Below are 27,524 nucleotides of genomic sequence, written 5' to 3' on the forward strand. Positions count from 1 at the left end.
AATTTCCTGTGGGTCTAGGATATATAGGGTGATATAATCTGCATAGAGGGATATGAGAATTTGCCGCATATTACACCGCAAAGCCTTATCATTGTGGTGCTGCCGTAGTTTCGCCGCCAAGGGCTCCACTGCAATAGCAAAAACCCAAAGGGGAAAGCGGGCACCCCTGTCGAGTACCCCTAGTGATTGAGAATGTTTGGGATGTATGACCATTAACGAGCACCTGGCCACTAGCAGGTGATACAACAGCCTAATCCATGAAAGAAAGAAGGAGGGGGATCCCATTCGCAGCATCGCCTCAAAGATGTAGTCCCACTCGATGGAATCAAAAGCCTTAGTGGCATCCAAACAAATAGCAGCCATGGGCAGGTCAGGCAAGACATTATTAAGAACAGCAAAAAGTGTCCTCAAATTGTGGGATGTGGCACTCCCGGGCACAAAGCCTGACTGATCAGGGAGGATCAGATTTTCCATCAACAGGCTCAAACGGGTAGCAACTAGTTTAGCCAATATTTTGGTATTTCAGTAATTATAAGAGCCTCCCTCATGGATGCAGGGAGGCAGCCAACCTCCAGTGATTCTTCATACACCTCACATAAAATGGGGGCCATGAGAGCAATATACGTTTTGTAAAATTCTATGGGGATGACGTCCGTTCCTGTAGCCTTCCCTGATTGCATGCTTATTATGGCATCCCTGACCTCATCCAGGTCAAATGGGGCACAGAAGAATGTTCGTTGCACATCACTCAGCCAACCCAGCGCTACATCTCCCAAGTAACCCTATAGGTCCAACTCATCCCTCCTATTCGTTGTGTAAAGGTGTATGTAATGGCGTGTAAAGGGATTGAGGATGTTGGCTGTGTCCCGATAGACTTCCCCCTCCAGGTACTCTATTCCAATACATAGTTAGTGTAGCAAGGTTTTCTAACCGTATGCGCCAGTGTCTTACCTGACCTTTCTCCCTCTCCATAGCATCGGGCCACCCAGTGTTTACTCCAAAACCGCGTTTCCCTCTCTGCTGTGTCCCTATACTGCGTGAGCGTCTCCCTAAACTTAACTTGGGCAGAACTGGTCGGTGTCTAGGCCAATTCCGCTTCTAGTGATTTAAGCTCTGCCTCCAGTTTACGTAATGAGTTGGTTATGTCTTTTAAGTACCCCCGACCCTTTTGATATGCAGAACCCACGAAGCGTGACCTTGAATGCCTCCCAAATGATTTCTACACTTTCCACCGACCCCCTGTTGCTTATAAAAAAATCCCGTACTTCCTCCCACAGCTCTTCCTGAAAGACCGTGTCTAGCAGAATTGGGGTATGAAGACGCAAGATGCTGCGCCACACGCCAAAGTCCAAAGAGGACAGTGTGAGCTTAACCGGGGCATGGTCCGAATACGTTCTGGCCAGGTGTTGCACTCGGTCTATTGCAGGGTCCAACCCGCGGGTCAACAACCAATAGTCTAGCCCCGCCCATGTAGCAGCTTGTGCCATGTAATGCGTCCTTTCCTGTGCTTGTGGGTGGGTGTGCCGCCAGGCATCAATCAGCTGATAGGCGGTAATAGTGTCACAGAGGGTTGTGCGTGCTTTGGTGTAATGATGAGGGGCCGGGAGTGACCTATCCAGGCTTGGGTTATACGTAATATTAAAATAACCACCCCAGATAATATGAATGGAGTCTACATCAAATATCTTGGCCCACCGTGTGGTGTAAAAATTTGGGTCATCTACATTGGGCCCATAGCAACAGGCCAGAGTAACAGATACAGAGCCCATCCGCCCCCATGCTAGACAGTAACGACCCTAGGAGTCCCATGAGACCCCCGCTAAGTGGAAGGGCACCTGTTTCTTAGTAAGTATCGCTGCTCCCCTCTCGTAAGAGGAAAAGATTCTGTGGTCCGCCCATTTGCTTGCAAAGGTACTAGATTTTTGGGGGGTGAAATGCGTTTCCTGTAGCATAGCTATGTGTGCCCTATGTCTGTCCAGATAAGCTAAAATATGTTGTTTCTTCCTCGCGTCCCCCAGACCTCTAACATTCCACGTGATAACATTCAATTTCTCAGTGTCTAACTCAGCCATACTCCTGGACGTCTGCCATCCTCACGCTTGGTATCCAAAAAATGCAGTCCAATCCATTTACCTTGTCACAGGATAATTCTTTAGCCTGCTTGGGATGCTTAACCACTAACTCTCCTGTTATCCTCCCTGCACCATAGAGGATGGCATCTTGCAGAGAACAAAATGTATCCCTCGCTCTCCCACCCCCCACTGAAGCAGCCCCAACTTGCCAGTAATGTACACCCGCCCGCCCCACCCAGCCAAGAACAACACTACAGTCCCTGCAAGCAGTATGCAGTGGACAATCCTGGGTGGGATACCCTTCGGGGGCCATCTCTAGGCGGCAACATACATACCTCTCGCCCAGAGAGCCCACCGCAGTTGGAACTGCCGGGCTCTGATGGGCAGAGGGTGCCCGGTGTGCAGTAGTGATAGCTCAAAATGGATCATCATTCAAACAATAGATGTGTCCCCTGTGGTAGGACCTGCTATTAAACGACTAACGTGTCTCAATTCACAATTAGAGTGTCTATAAGCTGCTAGGAATGTCTCATTGCGAGTCGTCTTCTGCACCTGTTGACAGGGACTGCTGTGAAGCCGCTGCACCACCATCAGAGCGATTCGTTTTTAGGTCTCGGCAAGCGAAAGGCTCCGCTTGCGCAGTCTCGCTCCGAGACTCTATGTCTTAGAGAGTGGGGCTTGAACCCGCCCCTCTTCTCTATTGACTGGCTTCCTAAACGGAGGACAACCATTGGACGAGAGGGGCGTCTGTCCGATCAAGCCCTGTCTTTTTGGGATTGAGGGGTGTGTTTTTTCGTTTCTTTGTTTTCCTTCTCTCCTCTTCCCATTGGCTGGAATTTTACATTCCAGCCAATGGGAAGAGGAGAGAAACAAAACACGCCCCTGAATCCCAAAATGACACTGCCTTTCTCCGAGTAATTTCTGCATGACCTCGGAGAAAGATGGTGGTGTTCGACTGCCCTCCTGACGGCTTGCAGCATCCTCCTGCCTCCCTCGCCGCCTCTCGCACTTCCTGGGCGCTGCGGAGCTCCCCCGGGCGCCTCAGTGATACACAGGCCTTGGTGGTAGTTTGTGCAGTGTCTGCCAAGGCCCGTCTCTGCCAGTGCGTGTGACTCGCCCCGTGGGACCGGTTCAAAGCTGGGATCACGTAGAGGCCTCCTTGCATCCTCGGCTTCCACGCTGTCGGTGCGGTTTTGTTTCTCAGGGTGGACCCTTGTGCGTGTGGAGGTCACAGGGGGGGAGGGTGAACTCGCGCTCGGCTGTGCCATGGCTGACGGAAGTCGGTGCCTACCGAGGAAAACAGAGAGCGGTTACCCATGCCTGGTCTAGCTGTGACTGCCCTCCATCACCCCAGACCCTAGCTGTAACAGTTACATTGCACCTCAGCCGAAAACATTTCAAGGGTTTTACGGAGCACCTAAAGCCCCCCCCCCCCGCGCTTTCAGCCCAAGGCATGTACATGTCTACGGCCTGGGAATGTCAGTGAGATTATTGGATGCTCAGAGGCCCTTCATCACAATTTGTCAAGGGTGGTGGTGTGTGTGTGTGTGGGGTTGGGGCGACCAGTACTAATATTCTGTGGTACGCTATTGCCCGCACCATCAGCCCGACCCATAGGCCGCGCCATAGCCGTCCAGTGAGAGGCCCCCCCTTCACACCCTCCGCGGCCACTCCACCTCCGAGGCGCTATCGTTTTGGAAGCGCATCCCTAGGTCGGGCCCGGAGAGTGATCTGCAGCGCCCCATTTGCCGCTTGAGACAGCACCAACACCAGGCTCCCCCACGGCTCCCTCCACCTCCTGCGCAGGACGTCCTAGGAATAGCAGCCTTAGTCCGCCATACTCCCATGTTGGATAACCTGCACATCACTCACATTGCTCATGGTAGCATCTGCTATAAATCGACTGCAAAAACTCTGCGCACAGAACTCTCGCTTCTCCCCCCCATCCCGTCTCGCGGCCAATGCTTGTTGTTAAATGTTCACTCCTGCAGCCTCTGGCTTGCGGGAGTGAGCAGCGCGCAGGGTGGAAGCATTCCTTTCCCCGTGGGTCAAATTATATAACGCGCTATGTATCTTTCACCAACCCCTGACTTTCACCTCCGGCCCATTTAATTGAAACGAACCTTAGCAGGTGAGGTCTGTCTCCCTAATCCTTCTCTGAGGGAGCTCATAATCTCTCAATTATGAGGAAATCGGCTCACAGGCCCATTATGAAGAATATGGCTGCCCTTAACGAGGTTTATAAGAAGGAGTGATAGCGTGCCTCAGTTTTCCAAACGCAAGGCCTGATCCCAAGGAAAACACTGACCAGGTAATACAAAAACCACAGGGATTTATTAAAATGTTACATTTCTTTCAAAATTCCATCCTCTGTTACAGGGCAGCTATCGCCCAAGCTTTGTCTTTTAGGTAGAAGGGTGATTTATTGCTCATGCTGCAAAAGTCTGCCTGAGGAAAGAGAGCATTAATCAGCCCCTCTCCGCTTCTTAGAAAAATATCCCCCTTTCGTCTGAAGTTTTAAAATATAATGTTTACGAAGGCGACCGCAGCACAGACCCGGCGAGCAATAAAGCAATGTTTACTTTCAAACACTGCTCCTCAGTTGGGCTCTGCCAGAGGGGCCATTGGAGGAGGGGGCGGGGTGGAGCCAGGGACGTGGTCTTCTGTATTCGGGAGATATCATGCAGCTGAAAGCAGCCTCATCCTGTTAATCCTTTCCAGAGGCGTCAGAAGCAGACCTGCTGACAGAGACCCCCTTGGTTACTCGGAGAGTCTGTTTCATTTTTGCAACATTTCTTTCGCCAGCCTGTTAATTTATAAATGCATGAAGACCGGGGGCAGGTAAGATTCTTCCTGTTTGTTTTGTAAGCCATGGGCCAGACATTGGCGGAGGGGGAGGGGTAGAGCCGGCCATAGCATTAGAAACCAGAAGAATCTTACCTTCCCCCTTGTCTTCATGCATTTATAAATTAACAGGCAGGCGGAAGAAATGTTGCAAGTTTGAGTAACCAAGTGTTTCTCAGCCAGCAGGTCTGCTTCTGACGCCTCTGGAAACTTTTAAGGCAGCTCTAATCACTGTGCCTCCTGCTGAGCTCCCAACTTGCACAGTAATTATCTGCCGAGTGCAGGGAAGCATGAGTCACCCATAAAGCATTGTCAGGGAAGCCGTTAACAAAAAGAAACATTGTGTTCGAGGCATGTGGGCTGCAGATGGTACATTTATGAATAGATCGCCATCTGGTGTTGGGCTCGGATGATTGCACTTTGTTTTTCTTCTGGAGAAGTCTTTGTCGTCATAGATGACTCCTCCTCTCGGTGTTAGTGCGCATGGGCATCGGCTCCATCCTTAGATTGTTTTTTTCCGCCATCGGGTTCGGATGAGGATCGAAGCGCTCCGGACCGACTTCAACAAAGAAGGTTATAACCGGCACGTATTCCTTTACAAATCGACGGTATCGTTATCGAACGCGACTTTACTCCATACCGAAGCGGTTCGAAGGACGACGACTACGAGAAACTCGACGTAGTCCAGCCCGGGGTCCATGGGAAGGACTCCATTCAAAAAATGTCCAACGTGTGGTGCTAAGTTCCCACACAAGGACCTACACGAGGTGTGCAACCTCTGCTTGTCCCCTGAACACGAATCCAGGGACTGTGAGGCCTGTGCAGCGTTCTCTTCAAAGTCTACGATTAGAAACCGTCGAGCCCGAAGACACGAGGTATCGAGAATGCAGTCACAAGCAATCCCGGAGCTGTTCGAGGACCAGCACCCAGAAGAGGAGGAAGAAGAGGCCGACGAGGCGGGGTCTGAAGCGGACGAGTCTGACGTCGAGGAAATCGACGTCCAACAAACCGTGAGTGACGACGTCCCTTTACCAAAAAACAGACCCCCCACGGTATCGACCCCGCCTTCGAGCCCGGTCAGACAACCGAAAAAAGTTTCCAACGCCCCGCCTTCGAGCCCGGCAACAGAACAGAAACCGAAACACTCGGTCTCCCATCATAGTGGTTCCGGTTCCGATAAACGGACCACATCGACACCGAAGCACCAAGTCAAGGAAAGCTCGAAGTCGAAGCAGTCCATGTCGACACCGAAGCACGCTTCGGCGTCGAAAACACCCTCGACACAGGGGACATCTTCGATACCGAAGAAATCGGATCCGAATAAAATCTCGGCACCGAAAATACAAATGGACATTCAAAAGAAAAAACACCTTTCGGACCCGAAAACTGCGGTACCGACACAGGAACACGGGACTGATCCTAAACAAAAGACTCTGTTTATTGACCCAAAGACTGGCAAGGTAGTCACAGAACTACCTAAAAAGAGGAAGAATGAACATTCGGACGACAAGACTCATCCGAAGAAGAGAACAATGGGGACGAATACAACTCCTCCCTCTTCTCCCAAACCTAGACACACACCATCTTCTCCTCTTCCTCACAATAGGCCAAATATTCCTCCCACACGACCATCTACACCTACAACAGATGTAGAGAGTGACACAGGGGAGGGGGAACAGCCTGGGGATGATGAAGACACAATCCCAGAGGAGGCAGACCCATGGGAAGAGTATAATGTAGGGTCAGATAATGATACCGACCCTGAATTGTATCCCTCAAAACCTTCACCTCCTGATGACAATACTGGGTTTGCACAACTCATTAATAGAGCAGCAACATATCATAAGGTAGATCTACATGCAGAACCTCAAATACAGGATTTCTTATTAGAAACACTACCTACTGCACAAAGAACATCAGGAACACTACCAATGCTTAAGGGCCTTCTCAGTCATACATCTGAGATATTCAAAGACCCAGTGAGGGCTAGGGTATTGAACCCAAGAATCGATAAAAAATATAGGGCAGCTCCAAAAGACCCAATATACATTAAAGGGCAAATTCCTCTAGACTCACTAGTGGTCACAAACGCTCGTAAAAGAGCAAACTCTTTATCTACAGGAGAAGCTCCACCTCCTGACAAAGAGTCTAAACTAATAGATGCCTCTGGCAAGAGAGTAGCATCTCAAGAGGCAAACAGTTGGCGCATAGCTAATACGCAAGCACTACTTGCAAGGTATGACAGAGCGCATTATGATGAGTTAGAAAAACTCATCACACATCTCCCTAAAGAACATCAGAAGAGGGCAGATCAACTCATACAAGAAGGGAAGTTAATTACTAACACTTCAATAAAGTGCGCCCTAGACGCGGCAGAAACTGCAGCAAGGTCTACAAACACAAGCATCATGTTAAGGAGACATGCATGGCTCAGAGTATCAGGGTTCAAACAAGAGGTACAAACATCGTTACTGAACCAACCTTTTGATGGGAAAACACTTTTCGGCACAGGGACAGATGAGGCCCTAGAAAAGATGAAGAAGGATACCGAAACGGCTAAATCAATGGGAGCATTGCAACAGCCGACACAAAGAGGTTCCTTTCGTAGATCCACCTATAGAGGAGGATCCAAAAATACAGGTACAAGCCAGCAGCAAATCTCTTTTACACCTACATCACCCAGAGGTAATTCCAGAGGTGGCTACAGGGGTAACAACAACAAGGGTAGAGGTCGCGGAAACAACAACAACCGCAACTCTCCAACCCCAAAACAGTGACTTCATACAGCTCCCCCCAGACCATATAACACCGGTCGGGGGACGCCTATCACAGTTCCTACCTGTCTGGGAAAACATCACATCAGACAGGTGGGTAAGACAAATTATCCAACATGGTTATTGCCTAGAACTCACAGCTACCCCACCAAACATCCCCCCCAAACAGCGTCCAATGAAACAAGATCACCTGGCACTGTTAAAACAAGAAGTACTATCACTGCTAGAAAAGCATGCCATAGAGAAGGTTCCACAGCACCAACAAGGAACAGGAGTATACTCCCTATACTTCCTAATTCCCAAAAAGGACGGGTCTCTAAGGCCAATACTGGACCTAAGACCTCTCAACGCATACATAAATTCGGAACATTTCCACATGGTCACGCTCCAACAAGTACTTCCTTTACTGAAGAAAGGGGACTTTCTTTCTACACTGGATCTAAAAGACGCTTACTTTCATATCCCTATTCACAAAGCCCACAGGAAATACCTCAGGTTTGTGGTAGAAGGACAACATTATCAGTTCAAAGTCCTTCCGTTTGGTGTCACAACGGCACCAAGGGTGTTCACAAAATGCCTGGCAGTGGTAGCAGCTCACCTAAGAAGACAACAAATTCATGTCTTCCCATACTTGGACGACTGGCTAATAAAGGCCAGGTCACAAGAGGAATGTCTTCAAAACACACAAAAGACAATTCAGCTACTACACCAGCTAGGGTTCACGGTGAACTACACAAAGTCACACCTACAACCAAACAAGATTCAACAATATCTGGGGGCTACTATAAACACAGAAAAAGCCAAAGTGTACCCCAACCCAGTCAGGATCCAAACAATGCTTACAATCATTCAAAGATTTCAGCCACAACACTCACTAACAGCAAGAGTGTTCATGCAGCTATTAGGCATGATGTCATCCTGCATACTGCTAATACCATATGCCAAACTACAAATGCGTCCGCTACAAGAATGCTTAGCGACACAGTGGAATCAGGCTCAAGGGCAGATTACAGATCTGGTGTTGGTAGACGACCGCACACACCGCTCTCTGAAGTGGTGGAACATAACAAACATTACCAAGGGGCGGTCGTTCCTAGAACCAATTCCACAGGTGACAATAACAGCAGACGCATCGCTCACCGGATGGGGAGCACATATGGACAAATACACAGTACAAGGAAGGTGGAGTGTGCAGGAAAGAACACTGCACATCAATCATCTAGAACTACTAGCAGTGTTTCTAGCATTGAAAGCCTTCCAGATACATGTTACCAACAAAGCAGTCCTGATCAGAACAGACAACATGACAGCAATGTATTATATTCAAAAACAGGGGGGGACGCACTCTCTCCAACTATCCAGACTAGCACAGGAAATTTGGAGATGGGCCATTCCTCAAAACATCTATCTGTTAGCCGAACACCTACCAGGAGTCCAAAACCAGATAGCAGACATCTTAAGCAGACAGTCGGAACAAATACACGAATGGGAACTGCACCACCAAATACTGCAGCCATTCTTCCAAAGATGGGGACAACCAGAGATAGACCTCTTTGCCACTCATCAGAACGCAAAATGCCAAAGCTTCGCGTCCAGGTATCCACATCACCTGTCGCAGGGCAATGCGTTATGGATAAATTGGTCCAACAAATTTGCATACGCTTTTCCCCCTCTCCCACTAATTCCATTAGTGGTCAGGAAGCTGCAACAACATTCAATGACCATGATACTAGTAGCACCCACGTGGGCAAGACAGCCGTGGTTCACCACGCTCCTGCAACTCTCACAAGTGCCACATCAAAAGTTACGAATTCTACCCATGCATCTTACACAGAACCATGGAGAAATAATGCACCCAGATCCAACTCAATTGAACTTAGCGATCTGGCTCCTGAAATCCTAGAATTTGGGTACTTAGATCTACCCCCAAATTGCATAGAGATAATTAAACAAGCGAGACGTCCAACCACCAGAGCATGTTATGCAGCTAAGTGGAAGAGGTTTGCTATACACTGTACTAATAACAATATCAACCCTCTGGACGTATCAACAAAGGAGATTATTTGCTACTTATTACACTTACAGCAATGTAATCTAGCGTACACATCTATCAGAGTACATCTAGCAGCTATAGCAGCGTACCTACAAAACAGGCAACACATATCACTGTTCAGAGTACCAGCGATAAAGGCATTCATGGAAGGCCTTAAAAGAGTCATTCCACCAAGATTACCACCTTCCCCAGTCTGGAACCTCAACGTAGTACTCACCAGACTAATGGGGCCACCCTTCGAACCTATGCATAGGTGCGAAATACAATTCCTTACATGGAAGGTGGCTTTCCTTATAGCCATTACCTCACTCAGGAGAGTAAGTGAATTACAGGCATTGACAATACAAGAACCATTCCTACAGTTACACCAGAATAAAGTGGTTCTTAGAACAAACCCAAAGTTCTTGCCTAAAGTAATTTCAGCATTCCACATCAATCAGCCAGTGGAATTACCAGTCTTCTTTCCAAAGCCACAGACGGTGGCAGAAAGGGCTCTACATACACTAGATGTCAAAAGAGCCATTTTGTACTACATAGAAAGAACACAAAACTTCAGGAAAACTAAACAACTATTTGTAGCATTTTCCCCAACACATAAGGGCAATCCTATCTCTAAAGCAGGCATCGCTAGATGGATTGTAAGATGTATACAAATATGTTACATTAAAGCAAAGAGAACATTAACTGTTCCTCCTAGAGCTCATTCTACACGAAAACTAGGAGCATCTATGGCATTCTTAGGGAACATTCCCCTAGATGACATATGTAGAGCAGCAACTTGATCTACACCACATACATTCACAAAACACTACTGTGTTGATGTACAGGCTGCACAACAAGCCAGAGTGGGCCAAGCTGTATTAAAAACTTTATTTCAAACAGTTGCGACAGTGTGAGAAGTTGGCCTGATGTGCAGTGGTCACTATTCTAGTGATCACTATATATCAGTCCAAACAACCCTTATTGATGATTGGTTGTAAGTCAACCTTATAGACCAGCTATCCTAGTAGCATGGATACGAGCAGTCTAAGGCTAAGACTCTAGAGGGCGTGTTAAGCCAGCTGTTTTACCATCACATTACCCCTTGAACACCCAGTGAAAGGACACCACACAAGTGTTATGAAAATAAACAATGTATTTATTAGAATCACAACAACCCTGTACTCTTTATGAGGACAGGGTGCTAAGCACACAACAAAACTCTTATGAAAATACTTAAGTTAGCACGTTATACACAAATGCCCGAGGGGCACGAAAAACCATATACTCTAAAAGTGGAATGCGAATTACTAGCAGGTAAGTAACAGTACTAATAGGCTTTGGAATCGCTAGGACTGGACTACTGAACCTTTAGATTACTAGCAGGAGGCCTAGGGAACTCGGGTGCAGAGTGTGCACTCTCACGCGGGATGCGGGACAAAGTCTATGGGAGCTAGAATTCACAAAGTTAGTGTTCACGGGCGAACCCGACCTGGTAGGGAGAAAACGACAGTGGATCCTGACCCTTGGATAGTGAGGCTATGCTGGGACACCGAAGTGCCGAAGTTACCTAGCCCAGGGGCTGCAGCTGCATAGGTCTCAAAAGACGTCGGGAATCCTCGTGCCGGACCAGGAGCCTGGAAGGAAGAAGTTGCTGGCAGGCGACCAGTGAAGGAAAGTTCGATGGATCCAAGCCTGGATCAAGGAAGAAGGAAACCTGAAAGCAGAGGGGACCAAGTTCTTGAATCACTAGCCAGTGATTACGTGGGCACCAGGATGGCACCGGGCGAAGTCACCGCAGTCAGGTGAGTGGGCGCTGCTGGGCTCTGCAGTCTCTCGGACCAGGAGGCGTTGTCGGCGACCAGGATGGAGGTGCGAGCTGTCCCACGAAGGTTCTTGCTGTCGACGTCGCTGGACCCAGGATTGGGCAACAAGTCTTGGCAAATGCAAGGCCCACGCGGTGGACCTAAAATGGCGTCTTAGCCGGACCAGGAGGGTCCAGGGTACTTCTCCGATGGAGGGAAGCAAGGGCCAGTCTGGAGCAACCAGACCAGCAGCAGTGTTGTCGTCGGGCGTCGTTCGGAAGGCCACAAGCCAGCGGGCTAGTAGCCAAACAACGCGGTGAGCAGCAAAAAGCAGAAGGGCCCCACGCCGATCGTGGAGATGCTGGGGGGCTGCTCTTCGGTGCTGGAGCTGCTCAGGGTGGGGGCTTCTCGGACCCCAAAGCACTCACCAGGAAATTACTCGGTGGGCTTGCTGTGCAGAAGTCGTGCAGTCTTGGCGATGGCCGGTCCCTCGAGGTCTCGTCGCACCCACGGTTCTCAGCTGTGCTGTAGAGGTGGGTAGAGGTCAGAGGTGCCAGGGAAGCCGGGTCTCGTCGAGCTGGGCAGTCGGATTCCGGAGGAAGGACGTGCAGCAGACCGCAGTGTTCTTGGATGGTGCCTGCGGATGCAGGGTGACTACTCCTTAGCCACAAGGGAGAATCTTGAGGAAGAAATCGTGAAGTCCTTTCGTGGAAAGTGGTATCTTGATTCCAAAGATGATCTGATTTGGAAGGGGGCCAGTCTCTACCTTTATCTTGGAAAAGGGGGCTGGCACGCGACTAAGTCCTGCCCTAGGGGTGGGACCAGGAGGGGGGTGGTTACACCCACTTCCTTGGCGGGCTTTTCCCCAGCACAGGGTCTGGAGTGTCCCTGGAACTGGTTTAAGCCAGCCTATGCACAGTGAGCACCGGGGTGCCACGTGCAGTCACCTTCCTCTGAAGCCCTGCCTACCTACAATACACAAAACCCTGTCTGGGACGGTGCTGGCACCGCCCCTGGCAGGAAACCCTTTGTCCTTATCTCCTGCTCTGGGAGGACTCCCAGCAGCAGGAGGGCAGACTTGTGTCTCGGTGGCAGCATCCATTTTGTGGATGCTAAGGCTCCGTCTGACTTTAACCGGGTTAGGGGTTACATACATGTCGTGTCCCTCTAGAAGGGTGGAATGCTAACCCCGTCGCCAGAATTGGCGAGGGGTTAGTATTCCAATTCGTATGACACCTTACTCGACATGTTTTGATAAAGCGATACCAGAGTTGGCATATAACCGCGAGGATTATAATGCACTTAAGAGTATATGGTATGCGATATCATGGAAACGGCTAAGGGATAGATCCCGAAAGCCGCAGACAGGCTCAGCTCATGCCAGAGCACCATCTCACACGATTCCAAGCACTCTGCCTTCAGGATTGTTAAGGCCTGCCATAGGAGTGACTGATAGGAGATCTGTGTGTCCATTTTAGGGTTAGATATAGGTATACTATATCTAAAGCAAGGGGTGATTACACCACCTTGCCCCAGCTGTCAAGCAGCCAGTTGTGTCAGATTTGGATGGCCAGCCAGGGGTGGCATAATACATGCTGCAGCCCCTGGTAGGCCCTGGGTACACCTATGCCCTGGGTACCTAAGGTACACTGTACAGGGACTGATAAGGTGACTCAGTATCCAATTTAGATATGTACCTAAGGTACATGGAATCCATTTTACAGAGAGAGCAGTAGGCCTGGGGCCCTGAATAGCAGGGTCCCAGGTCAACTAAGTCAGAAAACCAGCAAAACACCAGGCAAAAAGTTGGGGGCAACCATAGTCAGGGATCTACCTTCCTACAGACAGACACTGGTGACCACCGCTAGGGAGGTAACTGCTTTACAATCTATTCATAAATGTACCATCTGCAGCCCATATGCCTCGAACGGAATATGCTACTTACCAGTATGCATCTGTTCTTGGCATAGAGGGCTGCAGAGTGGTACATGCCCTCCCAGCCTCCCCGGAAACCTGTGTCTGTCCCAACATTATCTTATTTAGATACACTTACATGGGCATATCTTTATGTACTATACTACACTACTCCATCTAACCCTACTATGGCAAAACAATCTAAGGATGGAGCCGATGCCCATGCGCACTAACACCGAGAGGAGGAGTCATCTATGACGACAATGACTTCTCCAGAAGAAAAACAAAGTGCGATCATCCGAGCCCAACACCAGATGGCGATCTATTCATAAATGTACCACTCTGCAGCCCTCTATGCCAAGAACAGATGCATACTGGTAAGTAGCATATTCCTAGTGGAGTGCCAGAACAAAAAGTAACAACCAGCATTTGCAATGCAACAGGTCGGCTATTGGCATTGTAAATGACAATGAGTTTTATTTATGTTTAAAAAAACAAAACCTGTCATTTACAATGCCAATAGCTTAAATTTGTTTAAAAACATGCTATCACAGGTGTATTTTGGTTTCTATAATAAGGGCATGTGTTACTTCATGGCAGCAAGTAGAGGCCCTGAAAACCCTGACATGTAACATACCAGGTAGACCTTATGTCTCCCTCACTGATGAGCAGACAGCAAAACGCTCACACTGCCTTGTGAAACCTCTGAAAATTGCAATAATCCTTCTTTCCATGCACCTCACAACTGTGAGGTTTAATCGCTTTAAAATCCTACAAGTTGTAAAAATAATTACGGCCATAATTAAAAAAATAAGCAGAAGGCGGCCATCAAAAGAACGTGAACCTTCAACACTTCACAGCTAAACGGGACCTTGTGCTGCAGCCAGGAGGAGGCCGGGCCTGAGGAAACGCAGGGGCATCCTGACGTGAATTTGTTTGTGTGTGTGTGGCTCTGTCTGTGTGTGGCTCTGTGTGTATGTGTGTTTGTGGCTCTGTGTTTGTGTTGGGCTCTGTGTGGCTCTGTGTGGGTAGCTTTTTTTGTAGGTGGCTCTGTGTGTGTGTGTGTAGGTGGCTCTGTGTGAGGTTGGCTCTGCGTGTGTGTAGGTGGCTGTGAGTGTCTGTGGCTCTGTGTGGGTGTGTGGTTGGCTTTGTGTGTGTGTGGCTCTGTGTGTGGGTGCAAATGCAGTAGGTCTCGCATTTGCGAGAGATTAAGCTATTGGCATTGTAAATGACAATGCCATTTATTTATGTTTTAAAAACAAAAACATAAATAAAAATAATGTCATGAGCAATGCCAATAGCTCTAACTTTAACAATGCCGAGACCATTGCATTGTAAATGCTTGTTCTCACTTGTTTGAGGAATTCTTCCACCTGCTGTAGCTTGGTGAAGAACCATTGTTTGCCCTGGTGCGTGACCCTAAGGCGTGCCGGATATAAGAGCACATAGTCAATTTGTGCCTTCCTCAATTTATTGTTGACTTCCAGAAACTTACGCCTTTCTTCCTGGACTATGGGTGTAAAATCTGGATAGATGGAGAACGTGTTCCCGTCATACGACAGGGTCTGTTTACTTCTCGCAGCACGCAAGGCCACATCACGGACTCTATAATTCAAAAGTCTCGCTATTATGGGCCGCGGAGTGCTGCCTGGCGGTGGACGCGGTCATAGGGACCTGTGGGCCTGTTCTACAATGAATTGACTGGAGAAGGACTCTGCTCCATTCGTTGCGAGCAACATTTTCTCGGCGTATTCTTCCATCCTTCCAGTGTTGGTTGATTCAGGTATGCCTAATACGCGAATATTATTGCATCTATTACGCGCTTTTAAGGCCTCGTTCTTTGCAGCAATAACTCTCAAGAGGTTATCCATGCGGGCAAGCTGCGTTGCATGCCTGGAGGTCGTGTCTTCCGAGTCTGAAATGCGCCTTTCTGTTTCTTTTATTCGATTCTCCTTTCCTTCTAGCTTATGTGCAATGGCGTCCATCCGTGACGACATTCTATTCACCTTGTCCACAAGGGTGGCAAATCCCTGTCTGACCTCCTGTAGGATACTCTGCACATCAACAGACTGGGCCTCATTTCTCCCGTCCTGGTCCTGGTCATCCTGCAGGGTCCGGGGACCTCGCTTCGCTGCTTCAAAATTCAGCTTCGGCTGTCTGGTATCTAGCTTGCCCATAATGTCCCAAGGGTGTAGTTCAAGTGTGCGTACTCTACGCACGCTCACTCCCCTTCCCTCAGCCGTGTGGCCCCCACTGTGCCGCTAACAAGGCTCCACCAACAGTGCTCCAGCGCAAAGTGACACATTAGCACCCAGCCAGTCACTTCAATCAGCAGCGCCCAAAGGTCGTCCCTAGTGCACTGGCCGCAAAGACAGCAATGTGCCAATAGTGCCTCGTCAGACCGCCATACTGGTGTGTAACCAACACAATCTTTTTTCAGTGCTTCAGCTCTATAGTGTCCCAGCAGTCGTAAACAAAGCTAGCCCAAGCAGACGGTTGGTTCGCCACAGGAGGGGAGCCCAACAAGCTATCCTATGGAAAACGCTGTCGTAGGGGCCTCACTTCTCAGCCCCTATTCCATATCTAGGCACAGACCCCCTGATCACTTGAGAGGCATGCATGACGATGTCTCTGACCCAACTCCCCAGCATCTCACTCTGCACTATGGCGCCCAGTCGATCCCCCGCACAGGCTGGCACCAATTCTCATGTGCTCAGCAATGTACAGTCATTCAGCGGGTCAGAGTCACGCCTTCAGATACACTTAAGCCCCCTCCATACCTCAGCACTAGGTCGCAGGCGATATTCAGGCCAGTCACTGGTAAAAGAGGATTTCAAGGGCAGTGGCGGCCAATTTCAGCAACACCGGGAGTCCTTGACGCTCCCGGTTCAGCGAGGCAATAAGGCCGGTTAGGGAGCGAGCCACGATGCCGCTCATTCAGCGCAGGAGGCAGCAGGGGCAACCAATGTTTCTCACGGCTCCTCCGATCTCTGTGCCCTCCTCCAGCTCGGCGACGGAAGAGCTCCCCCCGCCACCGTGTGGCCCAGTCTGCCCACCTTCGGGTAAGTCTCCCGCCGCTCACCTTCCGTCTCCTCCGGCAGCGCAGGCAACACTGCTTGTCCCTGGCTGCCGGAGAGCCAATGCCGCCGCCTCCAGTCTCCGCTAGTCTCGACCGCTGTCTGGGGCCTCAGGGCAGATCCACCGCTGTCTGAGCCGCGCCACACGGCCCAGGCGCCTCGTGTGCAGCCGAGTAATACCTGAGGCCGATCCTGGCCAACGCTCATCTCCACCTCTTCCTCCGGGCTAAACTCTGCAACATCAGAACAGGAGCAGATGCTGGCCAAATCTCCCAATCTTCGCAGCGAGGCAACAGGCAGTTCAGGTCTTGCAGTGAGCGGCGTCACAAACCTCAGTTGATACCATTTGGCAGGATAAATTGAAGGATAAAGTCATCGGGCTGCAAGAGCCTCGCGTTCGTGTTAACTGTTTTAACTTTTTTAAGGATACATGAATTTTGAAATTATGTAATTATTATCTTATCATGATTTTATTGTATTTTCTGAAATTTGTATTGCAATGGTTTTAAGTAACTAAGCAAATGTAATAAAAATTCAAATTCAAATCCTGTCACTCATTGGATAACATTTGGCCACAGCGATCTGCACCCGACCGCCCTAGTGCCGCGCAGGGTGCTTTGGGATGTATCCGTTGACCCTGGGGGAATCCTGGTTCTAACCCCAGGATACCAACTCCCACAACAATGTACTTACCTACAAACCGTCAAATTAATTTCCTTCCATAGGATTGCATTGTCTGCGTTTCAATGAAAATTGTGAAGTTAGTTTGTATTAAACATTAAAAAAGTGCTCATGCACTAAATGTGAATTACTTACCTTTTTTCTAAGAATTTTCTCAGTGTTACATCTAGGCATATCACACTGATTAGCAAAAGTAGCTTAAAAAGTAACGTGCACAGTAATCTGTAAAGTAACTGAAAAGTAATGTCAAACTGTTGACTTACCTGTAATTCAACCAATCGGGACATAAGATTTTGCAAAGTATTATTTCACTTACCTGCACCAGGCTTGGCTTGGTTCTATAAATAAAATAACTAAATAATATTTTTTATACAAACAAATTGGTCTGAGTTCAGTCTTTGAGTGTGTGATATCATGTCTTGTGTACAACAAATGCTTAACACTACCCTCTGATAAAGCTTTACTGCTCGCCAACACTATCGCCTACCTTTGGGTTCCACTGGACTCTGTGCACACTATACCTCATTTTGGTATAGTATATACAGACCCAGCTTCCAACAGATGCCTGTTGTTCAGAGGGATTGTCAATTGCCACTAGGGCTACCCCTTCTGATCCTTTGGAGAAATATCAGGAAAATGGGTTCCACTGGAACAAAAGTTTACATAACATTGTCCATGTCATGAGAGCAGCTTGGGATGGCATAACAGGAATAAGCACGATTAATGGCAATATTTACAGAGCAAGCTTTTTCCTAGGGACAGTTGTGAAAACTTCCATGTAGTATTTAAGCAGCAAAGGATCCTGTCTTGTCTCGCTGATCATTTTGTAATTATTATTATATAAATTTGTATAGCGCAACTAAGCCCCAGGGGCATCAAGGCGCCTAACCAAAAAAAACTAGCTGGAGCAAATATGCGTTATTACAGGTAGGCCTTTATGAACAGCCAAGTTTTGAGCGCTCTTTTAAAAAGCGACAAGGATGGTTGGGCTTTAATCTTCAGTGGGAGCGAGTTCCACAATCTCGGGGCCACACTAGAGAATGCTCTACTACCCCAGCGGACCTTCCTAATCCTAGGGACCACCAGCAAATCCAGTTCAGATGATCTAAGGGTTCTACAGGGTACATGACGGGTTAGCAGGGAGCCCAGAGGGCTTGAAGAATCAGCCGAAAGAGCTCTAAAAGCCATCTAAATGTAGATGGCATAGCTTTCCTTCCTGCTCCTCTTGCGCTTCTTCCCGTCCTTCTTGGGCGGCTTGGAGAGCGCTTTCTTGGAGCCCTTCTTGGGAGCCGGCGCGGACCTGGCTGGTTCAGGCATGGTTGACGATCTTTCACTGCTTGCTGTGGGGCCGAGAGAAAAAAGTAAGTAAGTGTTGTAAGTGCTGCTATAGAACGTTTTCATCCTGTGATCCACGGCTACATCCAAAGCATCTTCATAAGAATTTACTCCTGGCTACAAAAATGTTACTGACCCTGCCTGCAAGCATTATAAAAAGATCTTAAATCTGCACTCCCCAGTTTTGTCTCTTTTAAGTTTGAGCACATGGAGATTAGAAGTGAGACTTTGAAGTCTTTGAGTCTCGAAGCCCTGTGAGTTCCCAGTCCCTCTTAAGGGATAAGGCAAAGAATGATAGCCTTCCTACATCCCTTTTTGGAAGACTCAAACATCGCTAGGAGCAAAAGAAATGACGACATTTATATTCTGTGACTAAAGCTCCTAGAGGCAGAGATTCCCAGAAATCTTCAGTCACCTCAGGAAAGGCCCCTTCACCAAAACCGCAACTATTTTACTCTGCATCACCACGCAACACTATTGTAAGACAAACTATTACCATGCATTTCTTTTAATGGCAGAGGTTAATAAGGGGAGAAATGAAAGTTCAGCGTGGGATGTGTACTGAATCAAATTAGGATACTCCGCCTTTCACCTTGTTGTTTCTGAGACTTTAGGCTGTGTTCCACGGTGGCTGGATGCTTCAAGACCGTTATTAATATGTCAATCGCAGGGGCCCACTGGGGGTAACCGATTGAAGAATTGGGATCGGTCGTGAATATGAGTGTCACATGCATATATGTAAAGCCCTGTATCGAATTGATGGTGGGTGGAATTAAGGAGCAAAATGTTGAATTTGTGGATATAGAACTCTAAGTGCCCTGAGGAAATTCATATGTGGTGAACGAAACGCGTTGACTCTCGTTTTATATCAACAAAGAAAATAAAGAAGATTTGGAATATACTCCTCTTGGAACAGGATATTTTTTTAATAGACTCTTATTTGTCGGTGCTCTACCATTTATGATATCTGAATTCAATTTTAACTTACAGTCTCACCTTTGGAGCAGCAGGTGCTTTGGTTGGGTGCACATAGCTGTATTAATAATAATAATAATAATAATGAAAACATTTATAAAGCGCCTGGTTACACTAAAGAACAGTGTGTCCCCGCGCTGAGGATGCAGTCCACCAGAACTGCTAAAAACAGACTAACAATGAAGGAAGCAGAGAGGGGGGGCAGAGGTCGGACCTCAGATTTTTTTCTTTGGGGAATAGGTAAGTCTTAAGTTTGAGCCGAAACTGAGATTCTGAAGGTTCCATCCGGAGTTCGGTAGGAAGTTCGTTCCATTGTTTGCTGGCTAGATACCTAAAAGAGCGGCCACCCATCCGCGCTTTATGGATACGAGGTGCCAGAAATTGCATACTACCCATGGATCTCAAAAGGCGTTTGGGACGGTACATAGTTAGCATCTTTTGAAGGTAAACGGGACCTTTGCCCTGTGCAATACGATGGGCCATGCACATGGTTTTAAATAGGATACGTTCCCTAACAGGGAGCCAGTGCAAGGTCAGTAAAGCACGTTTCCCAGACGATTTCCTAGGCAAATTCAGGACAAGTCTGGCGGCCGTATTTTGGATGCATTGAAGTTGGTGCAAACCTTTTTTTATTCAGGCCACAAAACAGAGAATTCCCATAATCAAGATGGGAAGTAACCAGGGCATGAACTAATGATTTCCTTGCTTTGATGGGCAGTTGATCCAAGATTTTACTTAAAACCTTTAGAATGCCATAGCATTTACTTGCCACATTGTCAATATGTTGAGCATAAGAAAGATTGGTGTTCAAAAGTACACCCAAGTTCTTCACCGTAGCAGAAGGGGTAGGTGTGGGACCCAGGTCAGAGGGCCACCAGGCCGACGTCCAACTAGAAGGTGAGGGGCCAATCACTAAAAGTTCAGTTTTATTCCCGTTGAGGCGGAGGCAGTTAGTATTCATCCAGCATGCAAGTTCCACAAGGCATGCGGAGAAATTAGCTGCTGTCTCAACTAGGTTATGGGATAGAGTGACCACCAATTGGGTGTCATCGGCATATGACACGATTTCCACCCCATAGGATTCCACCATCCTGCTTTGATAAATAAAGTATTGGGACAAATGGGAGGTCTGGCGTCCTGAGGGACTTTCTTTTCTGGTTTGTAGATTTTAGCTGGTCCGTTCCCAAAGTTCCACCAAGGATGTTCTGATGTTAATAACATCATTTTATTGAATTTCTGATATCAAAATAGTGTGTCTGCAAACAACATATAACTCGAAAGGTCCCCCCCGTCCCTCCCTCCCATCCCCCCGCACAATAGTACAGTAGGTCTATTACATTAGTACTGTGGAGGACGTACTTAGCAGCTTGTTGGGCACAAACAAGTAACATTAATATATACTAACACATTCTAAGAATAAAACAACCAGCTGGAGGGAGTTTTCAATCACTTATAAACACTCTTGATTGCTTGGGTGAAGGCAGTCTATTTAGTACCCCATCATATGTAGACAGACAGATTAGTAAATGTGAGGGCCAATATCTAAAGTCTGGTCTGGAGGTAACGGTTGCAGTATAGTGTCCCAGGCCATGGCTACTTCAGAGGCTCAACACCTTGTTTGACCTCTTTCTTTTATAGCACCCCTTCACATTCAGTCCATTTAAGCTTTTTCCTTCTCCATACTTAAAGCCTGGGTCCATAAAGGGACTTGCAAGAAATTATGAGTTTGCAGTGAGCCAAGAGTAGCAGCAGGTCTGAAAATCTAGAGTAAACTGCCTTCGCTCAGGGTCTCGGTAAGAACCTCAACAGGCGTAAGGCTCAAGTTTACAGGATGTGCTGCCCAGTGGCTTCAGAGATGGTGTTTGACTGTGTCCCGATATCTAGTAAATGAAGGGCAATCCCACACCATGTGGTAGAGATCATCCCCCCTTAGAATCACACAGTGAGCAGATCCATGCACTGCGGCAAACACATTTATCCTCTTGGAGGTGATATATATTTAGTGTAAGAAGTAATACATTTAGATGTTGAGACAGATTACCTTGGACTAGCATGTTGAAGAAGTGAATTGTTTCTTACAGAGAAATGCAGAAGAGTTGGTTAAAAAGCACCAAGGGAACACATCCACTTACTCAAGCTTATTCTTACTCAAGCAAAAAATCCCACTTTTTACATCTGAAAGTAGCAAACATATGGACCAAGCAAGACATTTGGAAGGTTGACATTTTAGTAGGTTTTTCTTCATTTATATAAGGGTAATTGGATATGCTTCATAAACTTACTAAGCACATTCTTCTACATCCCTTTGCAAGAGAAACACTGAAGATTCCTTAGGTTCAGAATAGGAGAGAATCACTACCAATACAGAGTTCTACTTTGAGGATTAAAAACTGCTCTTGAGCATTCTCAAATTCATTATAGTGGTGGCAACCAGGCTTCTTCAGATAGACCTCTTAATCCACTTTGGGCAATTGTTTGATCAAAGCTGTTTGTTTGCAAAGTGCTACCAGACCTTGAGGCACCTGTCTACTAACACGAGGTTTCCATAGCAATATGAAGAAGTTGTTTGTCCAGTCTTTTCAATTAATTTAATACTTAGAGATATACTGCACAAGGATCATTTAACTGAACCCTTCAATTACTATATTGTATCAGTACTTGTTGTCTGAAACCAACTACATGACCAGCATTTGTGGGAAGCTGGCTCTTTATGTGATACATCAAGAGTATGATATACTGTGTAAAGAGTCCAGGGATTCCCTTATGAGTGGACAGGGTCTTGCTATGCAATCTCAAAGTGCTCTATTAGGAGTAGAGTGGTCGAGCAGCCTTAGGCTTAACACAGAGGAGTGCAAGACATTGGTGGATACACACAATGATCAACACACACGACTCAAGGAGGAGATCTACACAAATTTATAAAAATAGCAAGTATCTTTTATATATGTTTAGGCAGCAGAGAAAAAAAGTTCAGGTAAGTATTTTTTTAAATATACAATATTTTCCCTTTAAAAAGTGGACACTTGGTGCAGTTTTTGAGTTCTGCAATGTTATCCTATGGAAGAACAAACAAGTTCTGCAAACCGGTATAGTACAGCGACTTATAAGACCAATATCCAGGAGTTAAGGTGATTAGTGGGCAAGGTCCAAGGCAGTACCAGCAGTACACCACTGGCAGTATTCCACCGGCGGCACAAGGGTGGCCGGGTGCAGGGTGCATAACAGCGTTGGGAACCCAATAGGTTTCTTTGGAGATCGGTCACTGCGAAGAGACTACAGACTCCGTCTGGAAGGCCAGGCAGGATGAACCAACAAGGGGGTTCAAGGCTTGCGATACTCTGGGACGTAGGCACACCTTGGGTCATCTTACCCATGGCTCAGGGGTGACAGATGCAGAGGCGTCTACACTCGTCTGAGTTTTCTTACTGGGAGCAGTCGAGGGGACCTGTGTGCAAAGGCTGCAGGAGACGTCCGGGAGTCTGAGGGGTGAAACCACGATGGACTCGAGCTCTGGAAGGCTGGGGGACCTCATTGATATCGGTGACCCACCTCAACTCTGGCCAAAGGCGACTGATGCAGTGGTGGCTTCAGGTGTCGGGTTTTGGAGGTTCCTTAGGACTTGGAGTCTTTGCTATGGAGTTCCTGCAGGATGCAGGGGAACACTTCCGTTGTTTACAGGAGGTCTTTATCGAAGGCAGGATGTTCTCCCTAGTTTCTGAGGTCAACAGCTGCAGTACGAGTCAACTTTGGCGTAGGTTTCGATGAGGGTTGCAGATGAGCCAGCAGGGTTGGAAGCAGGTCAGCTGCTGCTTCTCTCATCTCTGCTTTTGCGGCTCTTCGGTGTCCTCTCTCTTCTTGGGTCATCAGGATCTGCTTCTCTGGTTCCAGGGTCTCCCCTAAAGACTCAATTTAGGGGCATTAGGGGACTGTAGGGTAGTACCCAATGGGCTACGGGCCCTTGTGGTCACTACACCTCCTATATGACCACTTCCAGTGGGAAGTGGGCATAACCCGGTATCAGAATTTTAAGTATGCCATCCCAAAGGTGGCTACTTCTGAAAAATTGTGTCCACCTCACAGTAGCCCACCTTAGGTGTGGTACTAGCCTGGAGATGGCATGCCTACCTGACTACCTAATTTTCCCGCCTGTCCAGATGCCAAGGGGGTCCTGGACTAAGGGGTGGGCTACCCCTCCGGTGAAGGGAGCCAGACTCTCATTTCTAAGGCGGCAGCTCTTTGAAGCTTGCTGGCCCAAGCAGGCTAATACGCAGCTCATCCTGTGGGAGAGGGTGTTACACCCCCTTTTCTGACTGGCTTTTGTACTGCTTCTCACTCTAGGAGGTCAGCATCTCATGTGGCAGGCTGGCAGAACCCAGTCAGCAAGGACACTATTGGCTGGCAGGTTTTCAGAGGACATATATTGGTAAATCCAACACCGACATCAGTGTGAGTTTACCAATACGAGATGTTTGATACAAAACATTCCTATTTTCAGTGAAGCCATCATGCATCTGGGAAACTCTTTTCCACCAGTGCCCAGCATGTCTTAAGGTGGCTTCCCCAGTCACATGTACTGGCAGTAATAGGACTGACCAGCACTGGCACATATCTCCTCATGCAGGTATGCCCTCACATGTAATATTCAGCACCCTGCCTTGGGACTGTCAAGCCTGCTATCGGTTGATTTACAAATAACACATGCAGTGTTGGGAAAATGGCACACAGGAATGTGTGACTTGTCGTGTTTTCACTTATGTCTGCACCAAGACAAGCAGCCTGCGACAGCAACATTGCATGTGCTTGGTGAAGGGTCCCTTAGTGTGACACACTTCTTACTGCAGCCCTTAGAGGCTCTCTTTAGAACCTGTGGCCCCATGTACCAGGGTACCATTTACTAGGGACTTACAGAGGGTGCTAAAGGTTTTACTAATTGGGGGAAGAATTGTACAGTTTTGGGAAAGAGCTCTGGTACTGGGGACCTGTTTAGCAGAAATCCAGTGCACGGTCAGTCGAAATTGCATCATTTACCAGGCAAAAAGTAGGGTTGGCCATGTCACAAAGGGGCACTTTCCTACAGCATTGATGTAAGCTGCCTCTCTTAAAGGCTTAGTAGCCTCTTGCATTTCATGGTCCCGAGTGCCACTAGATTTCACATGCAAGTGGAGGTTCTTTATCAAACCTATATTAAGAAATCTGGCCATCATGGTTTAATATTCTGCTATTTTCATGTGCCGCCTCCTTTAGAGGACTGGACTTGCTAAGATATTCAAATACTTAACTATCAGTGAAAATCCCATGATAAGAGAAAACCGACCCTCTTCTGAGTAATATCATGATGAGATCTCTAAAAAGGTCCGGATCCTGAGATTCGTTCAAAGCTAACAAGCACCTGCTACTGTATGGCAAGAATTGTTAAATGAGCAGTGTTGGATTTATTCCTCGTCAGGCTGCTCCCTAAGTAGCCATACAAAGCATTGGTGTTCTTTTGCATACCCTTTAAAAAATGTACATTAAAAAGGATAGCTCCCATTTTAATGTGGAAAAAACAACTGAAGTTCAACCTGTATAAGTTCAGTATGCTTTTGTTAAAGTGCCCCGACATCCTGCAAATGGGTGGTACCTTTCAGTGTTCAACTTCGTTAAGGGCGAATCATGGTAGAGAACTAGGTTTGCAGGTATCTTTTCCTAAATGCTAGTTCTCTAACATGGGTGTTTTCTCACAATCGATAAATGTACCATCTGTCTCCACATGAACTAAACCATAGGTCCAAATTTGTGTTTTTTTAGATCCTCCTTCTGTTTGACCTTCCAAAATAAACTGCTTAACTAACCCAGCATGGCATAAAGAAACAATACAGCATCAGGAATTTTTAAGGGTATAGTGTGTGTTCTCACTATGAATATGTTGCAGGATACATTTCTCGTTTGACTTCGTTTTTAAATAATTTTTATACAGTTATTTAAATATGATTGATTTGACTAATATGATGCGTTAAAACAAAATGGCATTTAAAAGTGTCTGTAGCAATACTTTCTATATATAATTCAGCCTAAAAATGATAAAATGTATTGCAAAATGTTTTCTGGACTCCTGCCCATTTGCTGAGATTTTCTACTGGTTATGGATTCTGAGAGGATAATCATGAGGAAGAATTTTTGATAAAAGCATACACCCTTAGTCTTCTCACTTAGATTTGCCAGCATGGTCTCTCTTCAAAGGACTATATCCTACTATGCCTTTCATGACTTTTCTGTTTTTGTCAGGAAGGGAAATGGAGCTTTCCGTCTCAGGAACAAGGACACATCTACCTCAATAGAAAAGTACCAGCTCAGAGAGACTGATAGACGGCTCCTCAGGCTGGAGGAGCAGAATTGTAAACTCAGCCCACATGGCCACCGAGGGCACACACCAAGTAAGTGTCCACCTTTCCGCACTGTGCACCCTGCAGTTTATATGGTTTACCTAGGGTTCAGATAGTGCTTCTTGATGGGGGGCCTTGACACATCAATTTGTGGACAGTGGGAAGTGGTACTTGTTTGGTTTGCTGGAAGGCCAAGTCCTATATAAGGCCTTCTTTTCTAGGAACGTCTGAACTTTAGTAAGCTGGTTGACTCTTCCAGTCTTTGTCCAAGGAGTTCCAGAATGGTGTGCCCAATATTGTAATGCTTCTCACCATCTCAAGTCCGGTTGAACTGGGAATGGGTAATCAGTTATGTCATTGTGTGGTTTAAGATTGTGGATGTGAGTTTAGAAGGGTGTATTTTCTTGAAACTCTTGTTTAGGGCAGGACGCTCACTGGAACATGGTGCAAGATCTTTCGAATGTTATACTGTGGGCCACTGGGAGAAACCTTAATTAATTCAGTGCTGGTTGATGTAAAAAGATTTCTTTTGTTTTATGAAGAGACATTTAGTTTTGCACTCTTTGTCGTTTTTTTTAATTTTGTTCTCTTGGGATCCTAATGTAAAGAAGGTCCAGTCTAAGGTATACCAAGATTCTAGCGAGTTCCACAAGAGGTCAGATCCTTGTGCTAATGATGTGGAATTGGGTGACCCTCAGGACTGCTGAGATTTGATGGTGAAAAGAGAGCTCTTGGTCAAACTACATTTTAGATTGATTGCTTAAGAGGTTTCCTGAGATCTAGGTGCTAAGTACTCAAGCAGTTGCTTGCTGTTTTTTCAGAATAGTCAACCACTGCTTGTAGATCATGGACTTTGCCGTGTCCATGAATTCGTTTTTCAAAGATGCTCTTTACAGAAGTGGCTATCAAGCCAGTCTCTTTACTGGGTTACATGACATTACTGGCAGATTTCACAAGTACTTTTCTCAATGGCTGCTACGCAATCTGTTCTCGGCGTACTCTTAAAAAAGAAAATAAACATACCAGAACAAGATGTTCAGGAGGATAATTCAGGCAAGATATCCTCAAACTACAAAGATCTTCACGCATTGTTGTTTTGCATCTCTGTATATATGTGGTAGTGCTGTAAATGGTAAAAAAAAATATCTGAAGTTTATCCAGAAAATTCGGAAAATGCCTTCAAATCAATAGGTGTTTCATGTTCTCAATACAGATTGTTAATAATTTTAAAAATACCACAAAATCACAATCGGAAGCAAACAATTATGCGAAAATCACATGCCTTTCTTTAAAAAAGTGCACTCGAAAGGGGCTGTAGAATTTTTACAGATTGCGCCAACAAGTATATTATGCTTTCAGGTGTTTGTGGTATTTGGTACCTGCCAGATGCAGGGGAGCAGTTCTGCTGTTCCACAGGAGTTCTTGGTTCCCGAGTAAAGTGCTGGCAGGCCTCCCAGGCTTTGGAGACACAGCAGCTGCAGGACAAGTTGTCTTTTGGTCCAATTGTCGAAGTCCGCAGGCAGGCCGGCAGGGTTGGCGCCAACTCCGTTTCTGGTTCTTCTGTTGTTGCTTTTACGACTCTTTACGTCAGTCTTCTTCTTTCAGGTTGGCAAGCTGTCATTTTCTGTGGCCTGGTGCTCCCCTAAGTACTGA

At 47.0% G+C, this 27,524-nt stretch overlaps 1 protein-coding gene across 2 annotated transcripts in view; it reads left to right on the forward strand.

The window, feature by feature from the left end:
• KMT5C (lysine methyltransferase 5C) overlaps positions 1–27,524 on the forward strand; it is a 180,759-nt gene that overhangs the window by 111,369 nt on the left and 41,866 nt on the right. For both annotated transcript variants that reach the window (XM_078655051.1, XM_078655050.1), the window contains exon 8: positions 25,774–25,922. In XM_078655051.1, the coding sequence (XP_078511177.1) occupies positions 25,774–25,922 (149 nt within the window). The remainder of the gene's footprint in view (positions 1–25,773; positions 25,923–27,524) is intronic.

The sequence above is a fragment of the Lissotriton helveticus genome, chromosome 7 (genome assembly GCF_964261635.1).
Source record: "Lissotriton helveticus chromosome 7, aLisHel1.1, whole genome shotgun sequence".
Lineage (NCBI taxonomy): Eukaryota > Metazoa > Chordata > Amphibia > Caudata > Salamandridae > Lissotriton > Lissotriton helveticus.